We start from the raw sequence: 25246 nt of genomic DNA, 5'->3' as shown, positions 1-25246 counted from the left end.
ACACGCCAGGCAAGTCCCAAGCCCTTTTCATTTTATAGATGAGGAATCTGAGGAAATGCCACCTTATCCTCTGCTGTTACCATAAGAAGATCTGAAGTCCTCATTCCAAGCAATATTTACTAGTAAGTGAAGGAACTACAGTTGTCAATAAACATTTGAAAAACTGCCTCTAAAAAATAAAAATACTATCTTACCAAAGTATTAATAAATGACCAGGTTGTATTAGTCTCTGTAGAGTTCAAGAATCTTTACATTTTTAAAAAATTCTTACTTCCTCAATCAAAGTTCTCTTTTACGAAGATAACCGACAAAAGAAAAAAATATCTTGAAAGGCTTCAACAAATTTATATGTTTCAATATGAATGTCACCAGGGACAGAAGAATATGGTTTCTGTATTTTACAGAATAAAGAACAGGCTTTGAATTGTAGATCTATTATATATATATATATATATATCTTCTCTGATCTTTAGTTTTTCAACCTAAAAAATAAGTGAATAGCACCATAAACTTCCAAGGTTACTGTGAGAACTGAATGAAATTTTGAATTTAAATGCACCTAACAGCCATAAAAGGCACTTTACTCAGAACAGTGCTTCTTGAACTATTTGTGGAGAATAACCAGTTTTCCTTCCAATTCATTATGGACTGATACATTTCTAAAATGTAAGTAAGAAGAATTACTAAAAATATATATCATAAATTTGATGTCCTGGAAATGTTAAATGACTAGAAAATCTAAGTGTTTGCTTTCAGTTTCAGTAATAATCTTGGACATCGATGACAAAGAGTTTGCAAAGAGGCACTGGTCTATGGGCCAGTTTTTGAGCAGTACTTATTCAGAGGAGGGCACATTCACTGGCAGAGGACAATAAATAGTTAAAAAGAACTAGCTCTGGTGCCTGGCAACTAGGGCTCAAAGTTTTCTCTGTCACTCACTATCTATGTGACCTCAAGCTCTCTGTGCTTCAGTTTTCTTTGTCTCTAAAATGTGACTGTCAAAGATACCTGTTTCATATGGTTGTTTTAAGAATTAAATGAGTTCATATATATAAACCAATCTGAAGAGTGACTGAGACATTTGTAAGTACTCAATAAGTATTAGCTATTAGTATAATTATTCAGTGAGTAATACATATACAAAAGGTCATGACACTAAGTGTAAATACTTATATGCAAATGTTTTTCTATTTGTATATTTCTGCTGTTTATTTATGTGGGAAAAAAACAGATTTATTTTAGCTTACAGAAAGGGAAAACATACATTTTTTATGCATGAAAATATTGCTTGAAAATGTTTTAAAATTTAATAGTTTTCTTAAAGCTTCCTATGTACTAGGATTCTTAATGTTGTAAAGTGTTTCCCATTAAATTTAGTCTCTTTTATCACTAGAAGAAAAATTCAGGGAATTACACTGCTATAAAAGAGAATTCTGACTTTCTTATAAGTAGAAAAACATTCTGCAAAATTTAATTATATCATGATTTTTGAAAGCACAAATTATTTAAAAAGAAGAAAAAAGAATGAAACCCAATTATAACTGTTGAAAGAGTCAGAACAAACTAGACAATGAAGCAACTTTTTTCAAGGAAAAACTGAAAAGAATAGTATTTTTTTCAAATGATACAATTAAAACACTGAATCACAATAAATTAGCAGAAAATATACGAAAAAGAGCCATTATTGGATGGTTAAATTAAAACAGTATTTTCTAAACATATTTAATGCTTGGTCTTATTTACATGTTTAGACTAAAAACAATTTACTCCAAATAATAATTCAGGGAAGAGAAATATGCTCACTTTCAAGGACACTGGGCTTCCCTGGTGGCTTAGATGGTAAACAATCTGCCTGCTATGTGGGAGACCCGGGATCAATCTCTAGGTTGGGAAGACCCCTTGGAGAAGGGAATGGCAACCCACTCCAGTATTCTTCCCTGGAGAATTCCACGGACAGAGGAGTCTGGCAAGCTACAGTCCATGGGGTTGCAAAGGGTCAGACATGACTGAGTGACCAACACACTCATTTTTAAAGTCTTTATTTGATTTGTTACAATACTGTGACAGATTGGCAGCTCCAGTGTACTGTCATCTTGAATTGGAGATGGTAGCAGAAGAGATATACCTAAGACTTTACACCTACTTTCTTATAACTAATTAATTTATATTCGGCTGCACTGGGCCTTCGCTGCTGGGTGCCATGCTTTCTCTAGCTGTGGTGTGGAGGCTTCTTTTTGAGGTGGCTTCTCTTGTTGCAGAGCACAGGCTCTTGTGTGCAGGCTCGTCAATAGCGGTGGCACTCGGGCTTAGCTGCTTTGCAGCATGTGGAAGCTTGCTGGACCAGGGATGGAATCCGTGTCCCCTGCACTGGCAAATGGACTCTTTATCACTAAGATATCAGCATCTACTTTCTGATCTAGCATGACAGATACAAGCAATGGGTAGAAGGATATGCCCTAGAAGTTACAGAGCCACCAGAAGGGACTCACCATGACGCTGAAGCAATTAATAGTATACACGAAAAGGACAACAAGATAAAAAAAACTGAAGTTAACACTGATTTCTATTTGACATGAGAGCAAAAAAATATATATATATATAGATGTTAAATGTCTTCAAGTCTTCAAGTTTTAAATGACATTTTCTGACAATCACTCAAAATAGACAACTGATAGTTTGCCAAAATATTATTTAGTTTGGGAGGTGGTTTCAGTATGTGTTCATTTTAAAAAATAAAATCACCATCCCCACCAGCAACAATAAAAAAATAAAGAATATTTATTGGCTTATGTGCAAAAGGAGTATGATATTGAGAAAAGATACCTAGATGCTTAGAATTATGATTACAAATACAATTCATTTTAGAGGCAGTTACCAAACTTCAACATGAGAACTTTTTAAAAAGTATATTTAATAATGGAGATTGTTAGTGACCCATCCATATTCATTCCCACCATCTTCCATAGAAACATATCATTAGCTAGACACATGGATACCTGGAAGGAAGTATTTCCCATCTTCCCTTGCAGCTAGGGATGGCCATGTTCTAATCAATGATATATAAGTGGAAGTGTCATATACAACTTCCAAGAAGCTAACTTTTAAGGTAAGGAGGAGTATGTGCGTGCTCAGTCGCCAAGTTGTGTCGAACTCTTTGCAAAACCATGGACTGTAGCCCACCAGGCTGGTCTGTCCATGGGATTTTTCAGGCAAGAATACTAGAGTGGGTTGCCATTTCCATCTCCAAGGAATCTTCCTCACCCAGGGACTGAACTTGTATCTCCTGCATTGGCAGGTGAATTCCTTAACACTGAGCCACCCACGAAGCCCTTTCTTCAATTCTTTCTCCTTTTTGTTAGCTGGAATGCAGATGATGGATGGATTTTAAGCAGTCATCACGGACCATGACACAGAAACTAACGTTGAGGATAGCTGAGCAACAAGATCAAATCCTGAATCTTTGCTACTAGGGACCATCCCATCAGCTCAAGATCACTACCTCCTCAATTTTTTCTTTAAATGTGAGAGGGCAATATACATCCATCTTCTTTGAGATATTATTTTATGTTTTTGGCCATTCATAACCTTATCTAAGGTTGCCAAAGCCTTTGACTGTGTGGATCACAATAAACTGTGGAAAATTCTGAAAGAGATGGGAATACCAGACCACCCGACCTGCCTCTTGAGAAATCTGTATGCAGGTCAGGAAGCAACAGTTAGAACTGGACATGGAACAACACACTGGTTCCAAATAGGAAAAAGAGTACATCAAGGCTGTATATTGTCACCCTGCTTATTTAACTTATATGCAGAGTACATCATGAGAAATGCTGGGCTGGAAGAAGCACATGCTGGAATCAAGATTGCTGGGAGAAATATCAATAACCTCAGATATGCAGATGACACCATCCTCATTGCAGAAAGTGAAGAAGAACTAAAGAGCCTCTTAAGGAAAGTGAAAGAGGAGAGTGAAAAAGTTGGCTTAAAACTCAACATTAAAAAAAAAAAAACAAAAAAACTCAACATTAAGAAAACAAAGATCATGGCATCCGGTCCCATCACTTCATGGGAAACACATGGGCAAATAGTAGAGAACAGTGGCATTATTTTGGGGGGCTCCAAAATCACTGCAGATGGTGATTGCAGCCATGAAAATAAAAGACGCTTACTTCTTGGAAGGAAAGTTATGACCAACCTAGACAGCATATTAAAAAGCAGAGATACTACTTTGCCAACAAAGGTCCGTCTAGTCAAGGCTATGGTTTTTCCAGTGGTCATGTATGGATATGAGAGTTGGACTATAAAGAAAGCTGAGCACTGAAGAATTGATGTTTTTGAACTGTGTTGGTGTTGGAGAAAACTCTTGAGAGTCCCTTGGACTGCAAGGATATCCAACCAGTCCATCCTAAGGAGATCAGTTCTGGGTGTTTACTGGAAGGACTGATGTTGAAGCTGAAACTCCAATACTTTGGCCACCTGATGTGAAGAGCTGATTCATTTGAAAAACCCTGATGCTGGGAAAGATTGAAGGCAGGAGGAGAAGGGGACAACAGAGGATGAGATGGTTGGATGGCATCACCAACTCAATGGACATGAGTTTGAGTAAACTCCAGGAGTTGGTTATGGACAGGGAGGCCTGATGCGCTGCAGTCCATGGGGTCTCAAACAGTCGGATATAACTGAACTACTGAACTGAACTGAACCTTATCTAAACTGGAGTGCTACATGCAACAGAACCAAAAAGTATGGCAGAAGTTTAGTTGGGCAGGAGGTAGAAAGAGCTCACACTACAGGCTGTAAAGCTAATTAATGTTACAAGTTGGTAAAATACTTGGTCAAATTGTTACCTGCTGAACCTCCGGAGACAAACCAAATGTTAACTAAGTCTGTGCAGTAGAATTGTTACAAATGCTGCAGCAGTGGAATTGTTATGGGTGATTCAGAATGTTAAATACTATTTGGCTTCTCCTTGCTGTTCTTAGCCACAAGGAACAGACTTGGGCTAGCCAGCTGCAAGCTGAGATCGAAGAAAACAGAGCTTTTCTAAGAAAATCTTTGCGAATTACAGTCTAATTGGACTGAGAATCCTGTGATTTTGAGGTCTGCAGGTTTGCAAAAGCCAAGGAAGACTCTGGCTACAATACCATGGAAGATGGAACTGGTGACCTGTCATATACTAGCCCAAGTTTACCAGCAGTGATGGGATTAAGAGTGTTTTAGATGGTCTGAAAGGAGTCATCAGTAAGTTCAGAGGAGGGAGATAAAGAGGCCAGAGGTCAATAAATAAGACACCCTTCAGGTTCAAAACTATGTCCAGACATGACTTTTGACTACACTTGTTCATGGAACTGACAAGAAACAAACAGACTGAAAGCATACTAAATTTTTGAGGGGATCGAATTGCTTAAGATACAGCAGGATGCCATGTATAGACTGGACAGCTCTTAAAGCAATTTCCACGTCTCTAATCAGCACCAGAAGGAAGCAGGGATGGGAGTGTTTGAACCCAGACAGAAGATCACATTGCTTACTGTCTTTTCTCAGATATGGCCATGAAGGCCTGTCAGCTGGGGAGCTGCCCTCACAGAAGGAAATCAGGGCTTATCAGATGGGACAACTAAAGAATGTACTTCAGTACTAGGGCAGAAAATCTTCATGATTTCTACCAAGCAGGGTTTATTAATTCCCACCAAATGGTAGCGGAAATGTGTTTCCTATTCTCCCTTTCTTCAAATGGGAACTTAAAAGTTATAATACTCATCTTATTTTTATTCCATTTTAAACAAAGACTTTACACCACCCTTTAGTTTATAGCCATCAGTCCACAGAAAGCCACATCTGGACCTTCTAAAAAGGAAGGAGCATCAACCACAAATCATGGTACAATAGGACAGGGTAACTAGATGGGCTTGGGTTGTCTCTCAGATAAAGGATGAGCTCTGTACATAGCAAGAAGAGTGATCAAATGGGACAGGCTGAGACAGAGACCACTAGTTGTTCCCCACTGTCTCACCTACTCTTTACTTCCAACAGAGTTCTTCATTTACAAAGGGGGACAAAGCCACTCAAAGGTTACCTTTCTTAGCCTTTCTTTCTGCCAAGTGCAGACACATGACTAGGTTCTGACCAACTGGATATAAATAAAGTAACATGTATGACTTTCAGAAGTATTTAAAGAGAAGGAACACATACTCTTCTTTGCCTCTCACATTCCTACAGACTAGAAAGCAAATCTGATGGCTGGCGCTCAATCTTGGACCACGAGATGAAAGCTTTATCCTGCCTGCACCCCTGATATGCCCAAGCCTTATAAAGCCCTACTTCCTAGCTCTGGACTTCATTTACATGACTGAAAAACAAACTACTTTCTTTATGGCATTATTATTTTTTTTTTCCTGTCATTCACAGACAAGCTGAACCATGACTTTTATATACATAAATATACGTGTTGTTTTTGTTCCCGTTATTATAGTGTTAGGCACAAAACAGATAAATAAAAAACTGAACCATTTAATTAGCATTATTAGAATCAGATGGAAGACTGAAGCAGTAGAAACTGAAGATCTAGTCCTACAATGAATTAAATCACTATGGGATTTCAATAAGTCTTTTTAACCATGTGAACCTTGACTTTCACCCTATAGTGCAGATTGAAAACACGTAACCTACATATTTGCCTAGGTTTCTGTGACAACATTATGACAATGTGTGAGCCTTATGAAATAAAAGAATCACTCTGATAGGAAAAATGCTTACTGTTAGTACATGACTTTACAGTCTCTAATATTTACAAGAAAACACTTAGGTAGAGAAAACACACAATGGATTGAAGGAAGGTAACATCTCAGTTTCTACAAGAAATATCATATTACAATCATATTACAAAAGAAGGTGGGAAGAGGTTAGGGGTGATGAGACTTTTCTCTTAACTGGGCTAGAAGGAAAATAGCTAAATCAATAGAAAAGTTAATTACCTTCAAACCAATGAGTCAAGTTTGGGGTAATCCACAAGTAAAATGGTATTTACTATATAATGTCAAAATCTTACAAATATAATACCATGTTCAAAAAGAAAAAAGTAATTGCTTTTTGACCAGGTAACTGCTCCAATGATACACATTCATTCTTGTGAAAAAATTTAAAAGCAGCAAGGAAGAGAAGGGAGAAGAGCAGAACTTCACTAACTCTGAAAAAAATCTGACAAAAGATAAAAGTGTGAAAAAGACCCTAGGGTCGCCCCAAAATAACAACCAAGTTAAAGATATTAAAGATGATGATAAAGAGCCAGAAAATATATTTGAGGGAAGTGTTTTGCCTAAGTTATTTTGGAGGTGGGTATTCAGAGAACAGAAACACATTTGGGAAGGCATCTGGAAGAAAACTTAATTACCAAATCCTTCTTGAATCACCCTTCTTCTTCTTCTTCTTTTTTTTTTTGTGGCAATTTTCTTTTCTTCTATTCTGACAAATATTGCTAGTTTCCAAGCCACTAGGAATAAAACTAGATGGAGGTGGGAGGGGATGAAATAAAATACAAGTTTAATATAATCTGCCTTTTATCAGATTGTGCTCCAGTATGGGCACAGGAAAGGAAGAAAAAGAACTCAGCATGCTAAAAAGAGAGCATTACTTTTTTTCAGCTAGATGGACAAAGCAGGGCATAGGACAGACTGGACGTGGTAACTCCATGACTCACTTAGAGAAATCAGCCTGCCCCGGTGATCCCGGCTTCGCGCCCTTGTGACCCTTCGCTGTCAGAGTGGAGAGTGGAGAGATCAGAGGTCAGAACTTTCTCTGCAAAGCTGCCACTTCACCTCTGTTTTGTTTTCACCACTAGAAGATTCCTCTTTAACCCCTGAGTGCTCACTAGTTATTGGTTGTTGGCATTTCACCGGGAAATCTGAGTATAGTAAACGTGGTGTGTGAATGGATATCACAGGGTGGAAGGGACAAATGATAAAAGGTAAATTCTGAGACAGCAAATATCATAAAATTATAAGGCAACACAAAGATGCTATCATATGGTGCGACTTACTTTAGACCCATGCAACTTGCAAGTAAGGTCACTAGTTCACTCAAATTTCATTTACTGAGTAAGGGAGATGAATCCTTTTTTTTTTAAAGTCCACTGTGTATCTATAGGACTTCACTGGTGGCTCAGATGGTCAAAGAATCCACCTGTAATGGGGGAGACCTGGGTTCGATCCCTGAGTTGGGAAGATCCTCTCGGGGAGGGTGTCATATCATATCTTTTTTAAACTAATTAATTTATTTTAATTGGAAGATAATTGCCTTACAACATTGTGATGGTTTCTGCCATACATTGACATGAATCAGCCACAGGTACACATGTGTCCCCCCATCCTGAACTCCCCTCCCACCTTCCTCCCTGCGCCATCCCTCTGGGTTGTCCAGAGTACTGACTTTGAGTGCCCTGCTTCATGCATGGAACTTGCCCTGGTCGTCTGTTTTACATATGGTAATATACATTTCAGTGCTATTCTCTCAAATCATCCCACCCTTGCCTAGGAGATGGATCTTGTCTCTCATGTTTAAGGTCTACTTAACATAAACCGCAAGGCCACTGGACTTTTAACAAAATAATTTGTATAAACAGTTAGGTCTTTTAATTCATAAACTATTTCATTTCCTAAGAGGCATCTATCAATAGGACATTCTTGCTTGTTCCGTTATGTGTGAATCTGAGGACTAAGCAGTTCTTTTACTTAGCATTAGAACACATGATTGAGAGGAGAACTCTGCATGTTATCATTTTTAAAACATATATGACAATATATAGTTTTCATTGGGGAGTGACTGTGTAAATTCAACCCAGCTCAAATGGGGAAGGACTCAAAGTTTATATCTAAGGCCCCAAGGTCCTGGGAACCCTCATTACAATCTCCTCATATATCATGATGAAAAATTCTCTCACTGGGAGGTAACTCTTTAAAATTACACGAGAAAATAAAAGTAAATGATTCAAATTTTCTACTTTCTTAAATCCCAGTATTATCTTAAAAAGGCAACAGAGAAACCAGTAAAGTGACAGGGAATGAAAGCGAATTTACGAGGTATTTACTAAAAATTATAAAAACACAAATCTCTTGAAAACTCGAATTGCATCTCATGCTTTGTTCTATATCGTTTCCTTCCATATCCCTATAAACCCCATTACATCTTTCAAGAAATCATCTTATTCATTTAAATAAAAACATCAAAGGACTACAGTTAATTTTCCAACTAGATTAATAAATTTGAATAGAATAATTTCAGTCATATGAGTGTCTGCTCATGACCAGCTGTTTTAAATTAGGACATTAAGTAATTCAGACACTTTTCTTTGCAAAGGTTGCACGATTTAATAAAGTCCCATATGCCTGCACAAGTGCCAACACTGCTAGGTTATCTTCAATCCAGCTGCTGTTATGATAGTAGCTGCCAACTTTCAACCAACTGAAGAGAATAATGAATCAGCTTCAAGTTGGCTCATATGTAAACTTCTACTGCTCCTAGCTAAAACACGGGCCAATTTCAACTGTAAAGAAAATTAATTAAAAAGATTTCACCTCTGCTGTTTGAGAGACATGGCACCACAAATACTGCTGAATGAGGAGTTTAAAAGCGTGCAGCTTCAGGTAAAATCCCATAGTGTGGATTTCACTCTTAAATGCAGTAGGTTGTTTTAAAGATTGGATTTTTTTGAAGAAACAGATTAGGAAATGCCTCGTCCCTAATTCATAACATGATTATTTGAGAAGCCTCACACTGCTGGAGAAAAAATGAATTAATGTGACTCTTCATTTGTTAAAGGCTCATTACAGAAAAGGCTTCAGAGGAAACAAGATGCAAATAAAAAGGGCCACATTTATACAGAGGCTAAAAAGCAAAAGAGGCAAGTACCAGACCTACCATTTTCAGTGAGCACCATTGTCAAGTATTTAGTATGAGGCACAAAACAGGGCAACATAGCAGCCAGTCCTATCACTTCATGGCAAACAGAAGGGAAGTATTTTCTTGGGTTCCAGAATCACTGCAAACAGTGGCTACAGCCATGAAATTAAAAGATGCTTCCTTTGTGGCAGGAAAGCTATAACAAATCAGGACAGCATATTAAAAGGCAGAGATATCACTTTGCTGACTAAAGGCCATATAGTGAAAGCTATGGTTTTTCCAGTAGTCATGTACAGATGTGAGAGTTGGATCATAAAGAAGGCTGATCATTGAAGAATTGACGCTTTAGAACTATGGTGCTGGAGAAGACTTGAGAGTCTCTTGGACTGCAAGGAAATCAAACCAGTCAATCAATCCTACAGGAAATCAACCCTGAAAATTCATTGGAAGGACTGAAGCTGAAGCTGAAGCTCCAACACTTCAGCCACCGGATGCAAAGAGCTGATTCACTGGAAAAGACCCTGATGCTGGAAAAGATTGAAGGTGGGAGGAGAAGGGGACGAAAGAGGATGAGATGGTTGGATGGCATCGCTGACTCAATGGACAAGAGTGTTCGCAAACTCCGGGAGATAGTGGAGGACAGGGGTGCTCAGTGTGCTCGGTGTGCTGCAGTCCATGGGACTGCAAAGAGTCAGATACGACTTCCAGACTGAACAACAACACAGGAGTAACATGGTAATATCAGACCTTCTTTCTAAGAATGACAAAATTGTATTAAATTTTAATAAACACTAGATGAAACAACTATGTGCTGCATCAGTTACCCAGACTACTGTTCTATAGAAATCCATGAAACTTTGGTGTTTCCAAGAAGCAGGACTCTATTTGGCTTGAAGTTACGCTAGATTTTTATAGGGAAAAATAAGCAAATGTCAGAGCTTAAAATATTTCATTTATTTCTATATATCCATCATCACTGGAAATGATTCACTGGATAGATGGACTGAGAGGACAGGAAAAATTTTCTACTCAAGAGTAAAGTTAGATTAGAGTCTGCACAAGAGTGAGCCTATACTAGTCTAAGCAAGAAGACAGTTTGGACAAAACATACAATTTTTTGGTTCTGATGAACTGTCTAAAACTATAAATAGTACAAGAGTTAATTTTAAAAAGAAGTTTAGATCCCAACTGGCTAGACTTGTATTTTCCAGTTCCAGTGATTCACAGTACCTGAAACTGAAACTGTGGATGGCTGGGTGGGATGGGCTATGTTCTCCAGGAATCTCTAATTCCCTCTTGTAGGGACCTCTGATATTTCTAGTGCTGGAAATCCTGGAGATTCCTGAGTAGGTTCTGGAGTCTTCTAGACAGTTTGGGTAATTCTAGAAAACCTCTGTGGATGCCTCAGAGTAATTCAGAATCCAAAGAAAGAAAAATGAGCTCAGCACTATTTTCTAATACCTTGATGTCATCCATCTTTTGACCCCTATTTAGCTCATGGATGTTGCTGAAAGTGTTCAAGAGGCAACAGATTTAAAAGGTCCATCTTTGGAGTAGCATAAAAAGCTAGAACTTATCAGGAGATTGTTGCCCAGTTAAGCAGCCACAGTAATTCCCCCAAACAACTGAGTTAGCACTCACCCAAATGGAGGCAAAGGAAGCTGTTGATTCCTCTACCTCACTGAATCACATTAATAAAACTATTTGGAAAGTGCTCTTGTCTATTTTGCACAATAGGCTACATGTCTGCTCTCGGCAAAATCTTGTGCAAACGTATGAACCATGTGCTTATCTGCTATTGCTACTGCATTACCTGCTACTGCTCTAGTAAGCAAGAGGCAAGAAATTTCACAGGTGTTAACAATTTATTTGAGGCTTCCGAGGTGGCCGAGTGGTACAGAATCCTCCTGCCAAAGCAGCAGACTTTGGATCGATCCCTAGGTCAAGAAGATACCTTCAAAGAGGACATGGCAACCCACTTCAGTATTCTTGCCTGGAGAATTCCATGGACAAAGGAGCCTGACAGGCTATAGTCCTTGGGGTCTCAAAAGAGTCAGACACGACCAAGCAACTGAGCACAGCACATATCACAATAATTTATTTGTAATTCTGAAAACAAGACATTCACCAATACTGGTGTGCCCAAACTTGTCTGCACATGAGACAACTTTACCTAGAATAAGCTAGAACAGATTCAAAGGAGGGACACAGGCCAACAACAAACATCTAACATAAAAATCCTTATTCTTAAAAAAAAAAAAAAATCCTTATTCTTTAGCATTGCCCTCAGTTCTCAAGATCAGGAAGTATTAGTGATTCATCATTATTCTGTTTTCTACTTTGAAGGTTGTATATACTTAATGATTATAATTATGAAATCCTAGAATAAGTATACTTTCCATTTACTGATTTGAATATTTGAACAATTAGCTGGATTTGCTTGAATGCAAACCAAGTGTCTTTATTTCTGGTGGTTAGGATAATCAAGAGACGCCTAGAGGTGAAAAAAAAAAATTAGACACATAAAGGGAAGATGAGGAAGGAAGGAGAAAGTAAACAGAAGAAAAATGTTCATATGTAGTCAGGATAAGTGACTAATTGAAGGTGGAAAAAATAATTGCTTACAATTTGTATAAAGCAATCATATCCAGTAGTACTTGGTACAAAGGTACATAATTATAAACAAGATGGAAATAAAGAGTTGTATTTTAATTAAGAAAAACAACAGAGGAAAAATTATGGGAAAAAAATTATGGAAAGTAGACAGACCCATGCCACAAATATGCCAAGATAAATGACATACTCCCCAAGGGGAGAATAGTGCCCTGGACTTGAGAACGTTCGAATGACCTTGGCCGGCACTATTTCCTGCCCTGTATAATCATAGAAGGCATTCAACCCTTGGTGATGATGAGAAGTAGGATTTTTAAGAATATAATTATAGGCTGCAAGTGTTTTCTGTGGAAGCAAAATTATCATTCATGTCTGAGATTGTGTAAATATGCCTTAATTTTGGTCAATGGCAATTTGAACTTTAAAAAAAACAGACTCTCAAAACCTCCTTATAAAGCTCTATTCTTCAAGAAAACTACAGGGGTAAGTGTGTAAAAGCAAAGACGTTCCCAGATACTCTTCCAAAAATGTTATTTCGTAGAAAATTATCTCTTTTGTAGTGACATGATTTGACCTATCTCCATGTCAGAAACAGTTGACAACTTCAAAAAACCACATGAAAGGAGATGTAAGCAGAGCAAAGCTAAAGCAGTTTTCATCTTCTAGGTCAGGTACAGAAATGATCACAATGCACATTACCTTGGGAAGACCGGCAACCTCACACAAATTAATGGTGTGTGATGCACAGATGGAAGGTGGATAAAACTGAGAGGAAAGAAGAAACCACATCAAGGGTGTCTAAGGAAAACTTAAAGGCTTTGAAAGCTTCAAAAGTCTCACCTCTCTCTGGTGCCTTTAATTGTGGCTACCATAAGTGCATTTTTGCCACATGCTTTTAAAAGAAAAAAGAAACGGTGATTTTCTTAAGTGCTAACAGACTTACTTGTCTTTCAGAAAATCCACCACTCTTTTGAAGTCAGCCACGCAGTATTCTCTTTTCATTTCCATGAGCACAGTGTCAGAGGCAGACTGGACTGGTATGTGCAGAAAAGCATAGACTCGGGGGTGATGAAGGATTTTTGCCATTTCCTTGAGAAAAATGGAAGGAGAAAACATTAATCATTTTAACAAATCAGAGAAGGGTTTCCCTCAGATTAACTCTCACAAGTGCAAGTGAATAAGCACAGCTAAAAACAGACCAATCCTCTAGGCTCCTCAAGTGAAGTCCACTGGCTGCACTCTAGGATGACATCTGGGAGTTTAACACTTCTGGAGGATTTAACAGAAGAGCTATTTCCTCATGGTCATTGCCTCTCTCAGGTGACGAAACAGAGATAAACTCATGCAAATCCTAGAGACTAAAAAGATTTCTGAGTTCTTCAAAATAAGCACCACTCCTCCCTTGCCTCAAGGCAGTGTTAATATTCTGGCCTGCTGCATTAGCAGCAGAAACAACAATATTTAAGGCAAACAGTTGAAGCTGTAGAATCCTGAGTACTTGAATAAAGTTCCCAAATTTACAACAAGCCAACACTTTTTTTTTTTTAATACTAAAGAAGAAAAAGAAATCTGTGCCTCACCTGTTTCTTTTTCAGTTAGTTAGCAAACACTTATTTTTGAGCATGCAAAAGGCACAGGATCAGACAACGACGCCAATCAGTTCGCCTCTGGTCACCTACTGGCATCTACCTATAAGCTGCAGAGTTTCAAAGAGGAGAAAGAAGGGAAGAGCAGGAAGAAGATCTGTCTGGCAAAGTTAAAGAGAGCAGGTTTGAGTGAAATCATTAGGAAATACACAGATTTTTCTAAATTCCTCCAAGGATATGAAGTGGGCAGGAAAAAGAATGGTAAAAGGAAAACTGAGGTAAGGAAACCATTTATGTGAGCAATAAGGAAAATGTGACGAACTTACGGCCCATCAATGGTGGGGGGGGAGGGGGGGGAGGGGGAGGAGAGGGAGAGTGGTCGCTAACGGTCCGAAAGAGGTCAAGTCAAAGCAGGAACTGCTCTGTAATAACTTCATGTGTCCAGTGATTTTAGTTTTCAAAGTGCCATACTGCACTCTCACATCTGCTGTCTAATTTTATCATTAGAAAAGCATTTTGAGGGATCTTGTGGAGTCAAAGAGCCACCTAATTCCACAGAGGTGACTGCCTCTTTGCTATTCAGGGCTCAGTCATATATATGTATCACCCATGCCCTTTGTCCCTTCATTTTCTTTCCACTGACTATGAATACTAGTATTTTGACCAAAGTGGAAGAAAAGAATGACAAACTCAAGCGACTTAGTTTCTCAGGAGCGGCTTAGTTGGTTTAAAAAAATCCTTCTGATTAAGAAATTCAAATAACCAAATTATATTACTCATGGATATCCTTTATCGACCTTCTCTTTCAGGAATTAATTGGGATATACGACTGAGTGACTAACACACACAAACACACTGTGTTAAACATAGATTACTAAATTGGAACTGAAGTTCAAGAATTTATCTGGCAGCAAAATAACTGGCTAACACATTACCTGAAGTTCTCCTTCACAAAGCTTACATTTCTTGGCTGGGTATTTAGTCAGAAGGCTCTTCACCTCCTTATTCAAGGTTACCATTTATAAGGCTACGGGAGGCAGGGCTGAACACTTATCACCACTACTGACTCAGTAGATACACTGGCCTCCTGCTATGATTCTTCGTCTTCCAGGTTTTTTACACCTGAGTATCAAGATTCCTGAACAGTGTGAAAAAAACAATTATACAAAAATCTCTGTTTTCTAAAGGGGCAGGACTCAGCTTTGGCTAACTTGCAACGTACATACTGTGGCAAAAAAAATGACACCTTTACAAGTAACACAATTTGTGAATTAAAGTTCTACTCTTAATCTCTGTGCACTGGTTTTCTTATCTGAAGAATGAAGACAGTGGTAATACCCACCTCATAGGGTTACTGGGCTATGGTAAGAATAAGACAACCCAGTAAAGTGCTTATGTGTTAGCATTTAAGACATAAATTATCTAATGTTCTTCTTCTTTGGAGAATGTTTAAAATTCACAGTAACACATTTTCATACATGTTAATGAAGCACCAATAAACAGAATAGCTTTTCAACAAGGTAGCTTCCTTAACTAGTAAGTGAAGGAGCGATAACTTGTACTGATTTGCAAAAAATAAATTTGGAAGGGATTCCCAGTGAACATGACCTGGGGCCAGAAAGGGTGCAGTTTCTGTTGGAAACACTCAGGGTGGCCCTTCTAGTATAAACAGGATACTTCAATAGATGAAGCATTGCCCTATTACAGTATGACAATTTTCAAATTAAAACGTTAATAGAAAACAAGCAGGATAAATTTGGTGGGTTTTTTCCCCCTTTGGCTCTCAAAGTAAGATTTCCCAACAGTAATTATCTTCAGCTTCATACTACAGACTTTGTAACTTCATAAAGGTAGATTCCAAAACACAAAATAAAAATAAACTCGCCCCTTGCAAAAAGTCTATACTTCTACCACTAGAAGAACCACAACTTAATGTATATTAACATAACCCAAAGAGACAAGTAGATATTTTTTGTATTGTTTTTCCTTCTGTCCCTCTTCTCACTTAATACTGTTGGTTACATACACTCCAATACTTTGGCCAACTGATGCAAAGAAATGACTCACTGGAAAAGACCCTGATCCTGGGAAAGATTGAGGGCAGGAGGAGAAGGGGACGACAGTGGATGAGATGGTTGGATGGCATCATTGACTCAATGGACGTCACTTGCAGTTTGAGCAAACTCCAGGAGATAGTGAAGGACAAGGAAGCCTGGTGTGCTGTACTCATGCAGTCACAAAGAATTGGACACGACTGAGTGACTGAACAAAAAATGAATAATCTTTGGGCTACTTCCCCTTTCAAAATTCTCTATTTTTAAGGTTTAGTTTGGAGTTCCAGATTCTCCGGTATAAAGGATGACTTCTTATTTCGTGATGCCTCAGCAACCTGTTCCTGCTATCACCAATGTATTTCCTTAAATCTACCATGCAACATGGCCATGCATCTCCCAAGCAGAAGGTCTACAAGGGCAGTAATCAAGTCTTACTCCACTCGCTGGATTCTACAATGGCTGGGACTATGCCAAGTATACACCACCAAACATATAAATGGAGATTTAAGTCAAAACTACATCCACATACAAAGAGAAAGATTTAAAATATAATTGATGTTTGACAGTAAAACAAACTTTCCACTAGCTCCACTTGGCTAAAGCAGGTAGATAAGCACATATTCAGGCAGGTATACAAGCAGATAATTGGCCCGCCTTAATTGTAGATCTTTGGTCACCTGATACAGTCCAGTCACTGGAAAAGACCCTGAGGCTGGGAAAGGTTGAAGGCAAAAGGAGAAGAGGGCGGCAGAAGATGAGAGGAGAGTGTGAGGGACAGCGAGTCCTGGCGTGCTACAGTCCACAGGGTCACAGAGAGTCAGACACAACTTAGCGACCGAAGAGCAACGAACAATTTTAGAAGCCAAGATCAGATACTTTCTAGGTAGCCCCACCATGGTTTATTGCTCTAAAAATCTGCTGGAGCTTTGAATTAAAATCACAGTGTATATTCTTATGGAAGTAATTTACAAATGGTGCGTTCCAGAACAGCAGTCAAGAGCAACCCTAAGCTCTGAGGTGGGTAATAGAGACTGAAAGCAGAGATATCACTCTGCCAACAAAGGTCTGTATATTAAAGGCTATGGTCTTCCCAGTGGTCACGTACAGTTGTGAGAGCTGGACTGTAACGACTGTAAAGGCAGAATGACAAAGAACTGATGCCTTTGAACTGTGGTGCTGGAGAAGACTTCTGAAAGTCCCTTGCACAGCAAGATCAAACCAGTTGATCTTAAAGGAGGATCAAACCTGAATATTCACTGGAAGGACTGATGCTGAAGCTGAAGCTCCAGTATTTTGGTCATTTGATGCAAACAGATGACTCATTGGAAAAGTCCCTGATGCTGGGAAAGATTGAGGGCAGGAGGAGAAGAGGGCATCAGAGGATGAGATGGTTAAATGGCATCACCAACTAAATGGACATGAATTTGGGCAGACTCCAGAGATGGTGAAGGACAGGGAGACCTGGCGTATTGCTACAGTCCATGGGATCATATAGAGTTGGACACGACTGGGTGACTGAACAACAACAGTAAAACAGGCAAGTATGTGAGCAGGCATGTGTGGGTCTGTGTGTGTGTGCACATGCCTGTGTGTGTTTGGAGGAGCCCTTGTGGCATCTAGCATAGAAACAGTATCTATTAATATTTTAATGCAAGTTCACTTTTAATGTGAGGGTTGAAGTATCAAGGCTGCTTAAAATACAAATGCTGACTACTTTGTAGGTAAGGACCACAGAATGCCTAATAGATCAAGAAAATAGTATTTCTATCTGGTGTTTTCATATGGAGTTTTCCTATCACAAGCTGGTAATCATCTCAGTGCTTGTGATTTTTTTAATGAAGTTAAAAAGCAAAGAAAAAAATAATGAATGAAAACAGATTTAATTTTGAAAAGTAATTTATATATGGTATATTTTTTTAAAACAATGTTAAGTCTCACTTTTATTGCCCTGCAATTATCAAATTAGTCATCATTTTCTACCTGGTACTGAATATATATACACTCTAGGAGCCAACAAAGTCACTCAGTGTGTGAGAATGTATACATTAATATACATTAATACTTGCATTCAGATGCCCCTGCAGTTCATTCACAGGGAAAGCCCTCTCAGATTCTAACTTTGTTAGGAAGTATATGCATACTGACAATGCAAAATTTAACATTGCTATTTTTTTTTTAGCTAACTTAAGATACATGAACTAACCTAAGAAGCAAGCATACACAATATACATAAGCTAACCTAAGAATACCTTAAAAAATAAAAAAGAAACTATGCCATTTACCCTTAGGAATTAAAAAATAGCTTATTTGATATATAAATACATACCATACCATTCGCTCATAAAAAGTAAGCAATTATTAATAAATGTTTTTAGCATATTCACAGGATGGTGCAGTGTGCCTGGAAAATTCTTATCACTCCAAAGTAAACTCCACCCAGCAATCCCACTCCTAGATATACACCCTAAGGAAACCAAAATTGGAAAAGACACATGTATCCCACCGTTCACTGCAGCACTATTTAAATAGCTAGAACATGGAAGCAACTTAGATGTCCATCAACAGATGAGTGGATAAAGAAGTTGTGGTACATACACACAATGGAATATTACTCAGCCATAAAGAAACCACATTTGAGTCAGTTCTAATGAGGTGGATGAACCTAGAGCCTATTATACAGAGTGAAGTAAGCCAGAAAGAGAGAGATAAATATCGCATATTAACGCATATATACGGAATCGAGAAAAATGGTACTGAAGGATTTATTTGCAGGGCAGCAATGGAGAAACAGACATAGAGAATAGACTCATGGACATGGGGAGAGGGGAGGAGAGGGTGAGATGTATGGAAAGAGTAACGTGGTAACTTATATTACCATATGTAAAATAGATAGCCAGTGGGAATTTGCTGTATGGCTCAGGAAACTCAAACAGGGGCCCTGCATCAACCTAGAGGGGTGGGATGGGGAGGGAGCTGGGAGGGAGGTTCAAAAGGGAGGGAACCGATGTGTACCTGTGGCTGATTCATGTTGAGGTTTGACAGAAAACAACAAAAGTCTGTAAAGCAACTATCCTTCAATTAAAAAATAAGTAAGTTTAAAAAATAAGTAAACTCCATTTGGGGTGAAACTTTCTGTTGCCTATAAAACTACATTTCTCTGTCCCGTGTTCTAGTTTTGTAATTGATACACATTTCCATTCCAATGTGTATTGAAAAGTGGCTAAGAGAAAGGACTTAGCAGTCTGAACAGGCTTAGGCTCTAACGCTAGTTATTCCATTTACAGTTCTTCACTGTGGACACATTGTTTAAATGTCTCTGAATGCTTGTTTTCTTCATTCATAAAATGACAGTGTATCAGTAGGATGCATCAGATGATGCTGTATATGATCTCAAAACTCTTGGTGGCTTGTAACAACAAAAATGTAACTCTTCCTCATATTACAGGAATGTCATGGACTGGTTGAAGCTTTGCTTAAGTCGCTTTCACTTACAATGTGGAAGAGGGGAAAGCAAAGAGAGACACAAGAGAATCATCAACTTGAACCATATGCCCAGAAATCGAGCCTGTCACTTCTGCGTGCATTTCACTGCCCACTGCAGGTCTCACAGCTACTCTCAGGTCTAATGAGAGGGAAACCAGAATGTCTGGTAAGCAGTGATAACAATCTACCAAAGAAATAATAAAAAATACCTACACCAAAGAGGGAGGGGTCAGATGAGATATACATACTTAGTGGAGTGCCTGACACAAGTGAGCGCTTCTTCATCAAAGGAGGCTGTTTACATGTTCACATGTTTGTTTAGAAAACAAATGTGCAAAGGAGGTTACTGCCTTCTTTGCATCCCCATCCCAGAGACACAGTCTGCTGTTTAATAAACACTTGTTTTGCTGCATCATTTTACATACCAAGCATACCAACTAGAGCAGACACATCACCAGAACATACTTTCCACTCTAGTCCATGTGACACATGAAACAGAAGTTATCTGAAGTTAGCATCATTTGGGATAATCAGATCATAAATAAAGGAGAGCTGAATATTTCTAGACAGATCTTTAACATTTACCTTCTGATTGGATTCTTTAATTGGGGCTTCCCGGGTGGTGCTGGTGGTAAAGAACCCACCTGTCAATGTTAATTATTTATTTACTTCATATTAAAGAGAAGCCAACTGAACTGTCTGAGCTGAATGCTCAGTCTAACTAGGTTGAATGTATCAGTACTATCCCTATTAAACTGATCAGGTATTGATTTGTTCTTTTAGTGTTTGGTAAACATGGTCTTTTTTTAAGGGAGAAGTATATATACTTTTCAAAGTACACACATACACACACATATATATACTTGTTTTTTACCATATACTTGTTCATGTTATATAGTGTTTGAATCACAACAGATTTTGTTGTTAGTTTTCTGTTTTATCTTATTTTAAAATGAGTACAGTAAACCTGACTTTTTTCCTATGTGTTCAGTTTCATGAATTTTAATATATGTGTAGGTTTATGTAACTATCACCACAATCCAGATATAAGAGCTTTCTCTTGATTTCTTGGCCTTAGCAGAATAGAATAATAATTTAAAAATAAAGCAAACCATTGATAATATCAGTTGAAAATAAATGTGTGTATAATTACAACTCTTAGCACTCTGACATTTAGTATTAACATATATTCTTATCTTCATAATGTAAAGTCTGATTATTGACTCTGACACTGAGCTGACTATGACACTGAGGTGAAGTGGTAATGGTAAATGAGCACGAACGTCCTTTTAACATTTCTATGAAAGCTAATTAGGACAGACATTTTGTCTTCACTTATTTTAATGCAAATACTGAAAATGTTAGCTCTCTGCAGTTTAGAAGTGAATTTCCTATTATAATTAAGTTATAGATCAAGTGTAAATTAGAATCTGTTCACAATATCGACTCCTTCTCATTTGGGATATAAGGATGGGAAATGTTCTCTTTTTATGCTCCCTAGTTCACTTTCTAATGCTATTAATGAGAATTTATCTTTAGATGGCTGACAAGAAGCTGGCGCGCAGGTGTGCTGAGCTGTTTCAGTTATGTCTGACTCTGCCACTCCATGGATTGTCGCTCGCCAGGCCCCTCTGTCCATGGGATTCCCCAGGTAAGAATGCTAGCGTCAGTTGCCATGCTCCCCTCCAGGGGATCCTCTCAACCCGGAGATGGAACCCGAGTCTCCTAAAGCTCCTGCACTGTAGACAGATTCTTCACCACTGAGCCACCAGGGAAGCCCCAAGAATAAGTTTAGATGCTGGGAATTGACTTAGTGACTGATACAGTGTCATTAATGACGTAATGGGTGAAATATAACTCTGGTCTTATTTTACATTGACTTATATGACTTTAAGAGTCTTGAAGGGGACTCCGGAAATAGGATCTCCGAGAACACAGGCACTGATTTTGTCTTTAATGCAAATCTTCAAAGAGTTAACATTTTCAGTGTTTGTATTAAAATAAGTGAAGACAAATTTCTGTCCTAATCAAACATTTTACCTTTACCTAGAACCCTTTGTAGGACTTACTCCAAAATAGCCATGTTGATTATTCGACTGAATCATTCCATCATCCATTCATTCAACTATAAATTAATTGTTTAAGTGCCAGGCATCAAGCAAAGAAATGAGGAGAAACAGAAAAACACAGTATGCTCCTGGGGTATGTGCATGGATGGTAAAACTGTAGGACAGAAGAGCTAAAGGGAGTCTGTACAGAGTGCTCTGGCGGTGAGAATAAAACTACCCAAAAAAGAGATATTTAACGTAACATAATGTTGCTACAACAGGGATGAACTTTGAAAACATTATGCTAAGTGAAATCAGCCAGACCAAAAGGAAAAATATTGCATGAGCTCACCTACATGAGGTGCCTACAATAGGCACACTCAAGAGAGACAAACGGGAGAGAGGCACAGGGAATGTATTGTTTAATGGACACAGAATTCCAGTTCAGGGAAATGAAAAAGTTCCAGAGATGGACTGTGGTTATGAGTGCATAATACTGGGAATGTACTTAATGTCAGTGAGCTGTACACTCAAAAACGGTCTACAGGTGTGACAACACGTAAGATATAAGGCGGTACATCTTATAAAGTGACCCAGTGATCTGTCATACCAGTTCTGCTTTTTTAAATCTAATAATAGAAATTCTATCTTTAAAAGTACATTTGGGAAAAGTAATAAGTACGCTTGGAGACCACTTAATGATTCTCTACCTATTTACTCTTTTATCAAATACACTGACTGTAAAATTATTTGTTGAAATTACTTTAAAGAAAGAATCGTTTAAGGGTTGGACTCACTGTTACTCACTTCTAAAATAAAGATGTACATGGTAATTAGTCAACATAAAATAATGAAAAAAACACACTATTCTGTTTTAAAAAATGAACGTCCTTATGTTATACAAAGGTAATAGACACTCATTTTTAAGGTTTTGGAAAAACAGAAAAAATAGAGAAAAACAAATCACAGTTAAAGCAAAGTTGTTACTATCATCATGAAACAATGATAAAATTATACTTGATACAATCTAGTGGGCTTAGAAAAACTAAAATGATTTTCAAAGACCAAATATCAAGTTAATAATATTTCTTGACAGTATATCATTCTGTGAGAGCTCTATTTCTTCAGAAATGAAAGAAGCAAAACTTTCTTCTAAGCAGGGTCCAAATCACCCAAGTTCTTACACTCAAGGGATTCCCAATGCTCCCACATTAGCATAACAGGAGAGAGAAACTAGAATATGAAAACAACAAACAAAGGAAAATCAGAGATAAGAATCAGCAAAACAGCTCAGAATCATTCCTGGAGAAGTTATTACCATTAGAGCAGCGTTGTCCCTGGTGCTATGATGAGAGAGTAGGGAAAAACAGACATGGAAGAAATTTCTTTGTTCAAAAAGAAGACAAAAATGGGAATGAAAGTAAAAGGAGAAGAGGGATAGGAAATTCTTTCCCCACTCCCAAATTTATTCTAAGGGAATTCTTGCCTGGAGAATCCCATTGACAGAGGAGCCTGGCAGGCTACAGTCCATGGGGTCCCAAAGAGTTGGATAAGACTGAAGCCAACTAGTACAAGGGAATTAAAAAAAAAAAAAAAAAAAGGACCATAAGCAGTCATTTAATTGGAATGATTATTAGAGGAAAGGAGAAAGATCTCAGGAGTCTCTGAATCACCTACTATTAAGTGGTACAGTAGTAGTAAAAGTGAAAGGGAAAGTTGCTCAGTCGTGTCTGACTCTTTGTGACCCCATGGAAAGCGGCTGCTCTGCCCATGGAATGCCAGGCTCCTCTGTTCATGGAATTCTCCAGGCCAGAACCCTGGAGTAGGTAGCCTTTCCCTTCTCCAGGGGATGTTCACAACCCAGGGACTGAACCCAAGTCTTACACATTGCAGGTGGATTCTTTACATCTGAGCCACCAGGGAAGCCCAGCAGTGGTAGCAGTCATAGTAATAACACCAATGATGACAGATAGCCTCCTTAGGTGCCAGGGGGTACCATTTGCTGATTCACATTGAAACCTGGAGAGCTGAGGGGCAAGGGCTTTCAGGGGAGTTTTAGTCCCTCAGGCCTCCCCCAAGTTCCAAAGAGCAGATGCAAAGTCTAATTATCCAAGTTAGAGAACGCAGATACAAAGGAAAAGTGGTGAAGCAAGAAAAGTACTAAAAGCCTAAACAATAGTTTAGGGATAAAAGAGAGTCCAAGTTCCTCCTCAAGGGATATACATAACAATCTGACACACACCTTTGAGATGTTCTACAGAAACTTAAGACCCACACCCACATGGAAGATGGCAATTACATACTGACCACAAGCTGTAGACTTCTGACTATGGTACAACCACAGGTCTGTGAACCACAAGGTGGATGATTAAGATTTCTAGAACATCACCCTGTTACCTCACCACCAGTGGATCACAGGAAGTCCATGAGCTGCAACCCTCACCCCAAATTCTGTCTTTAAAAATCCTTCCCTGAAAGTCATCAGGAAGCTCAGGTCTTTGGAGTGGGAGGAGACATTTCTCCTTCCAAGGCACCCTGCAATGAATGCTATACTTTCTTTCATACAATTTAGTGCCAGCAGACTGGCTTTGGTGACTCAGGAAAGTAGACTCAAGTTTACTTTGATAACAACACTCAGTATCTCATTTAAATTCCTGCACAAACCTAGAGAGTAGTTTTACTGAATCTAAGACTCAGGGAAGTTAAAACCTTGTTCAAGGTCAATGGTACAGCTGTAATGTAAACACAGTCACCCTGACTAAAGTTACAATAGACCAATTCTCAAGTATGCCTCTTTCACATACACATTATTTTGAAGTAAAGGTGACTGAGAACCAGCAGACCCAGGAAAAGTTAAAAAAAACGGCGCCTTCATTTTCCTTTGGTAAAAGGTATTTATACACATAAAATTTCCATTTTTAAAGGTAGAAATTTTGGGCAAAAAAAGATGTAAACATGGAAATTCCACACTGAGAACAAAATTTTAACAATTCATATCAAGAGTGGTGACAGAAGACTCTTGAGAATCCCTTGACAGCAAGGAGATCAAATCAGTCAATCCTAAAGGAAATCAGTCTGGAATATTCACTGGAAAGACTGATACTGAGGCTGAAGCTCCAATACCTTGGCTGAAGCTCCAATACTCTGGCCACCTGATGCAAAGAGCCAACTCATTGGAAAAGACCCTGATGCTGGGAAAGATGGAAGGCAAAAGGAGAAGGGGCTGGCAGAGGATGAAATGGTTAGATAGTATCACTGACTCAACAGACATGAATCTGAGCAAATTCTAGGATACAGTGAAGGACAGGGAAGCCTGGCATGCTGCAGTCCATGGGGTCACAAAGAGTCGGACATGACTGAGTAATGGAAAACAACAACAAATCAATGGTGAAGACAAGACTTAAATATGCATAAGAAACCTTTCTAAACAATCCCTGTTCACTATACATTTCCTAGTCACTTTCCCATAACTAGTTTTCCACACCCAGAAGCTACAAATACATTTTCTTTAGTTTTAGCACACGATGGTAAGTAAACCCAAGTTCTAATAACCCTTTAGAGTTACTGA

At 38.4% G+C, this 25246-nt stretch overlaps 1 protein-coding gene across 7 annotated transcripts in view; it reads right to left on the bottom strand.

Annotated features, from left to right (window-relative positions):
• Window positions 1–25246, bottom strand: part of CDKAL1 (CDK5 regulatory subunit associated protein 1 like 1) — a 603129-nt gene that overhangs the window by 179955 nt on the left and 397928 nt on the right. For all 7 annotated transcript variants that reach the window (XM_070456204.1, XM_020875786.2, XM_020875789.2 and 4 more), the window contains one exon: window positions 13451–13596. In XM_070456204.1, coding sequence (XP_070312305.1) covers window positions 13451–13596 — 146 coding nt within the window. The remainder of the gene's footprint in view (window positions 1–13450; window positions 13597–25246) is intronic.

This window comes from Odocoileus virginianus, chromosome 27 (genome assembly GCF_023699985.2).
Source record: "Odocoileus virginianus isolate 20LAN1187 ecotype Illinois chromosome 27, Ovbor_1.2, whole genome shotgun sequence".
In the NCBI taxonomy this organism is placed as follows: domain Eukaryota; kingdom Metazoa; phylum Chordata; class Mammalia; order Artiodactyla; family Cervidae; genus Odocoileus; species Odocoileus virginianus.
The sequence above is the reverse complement of the archived record's forward strand: the minus strand, read 5'-3'. Positions and strand labels throughout refer to the sequence as shown.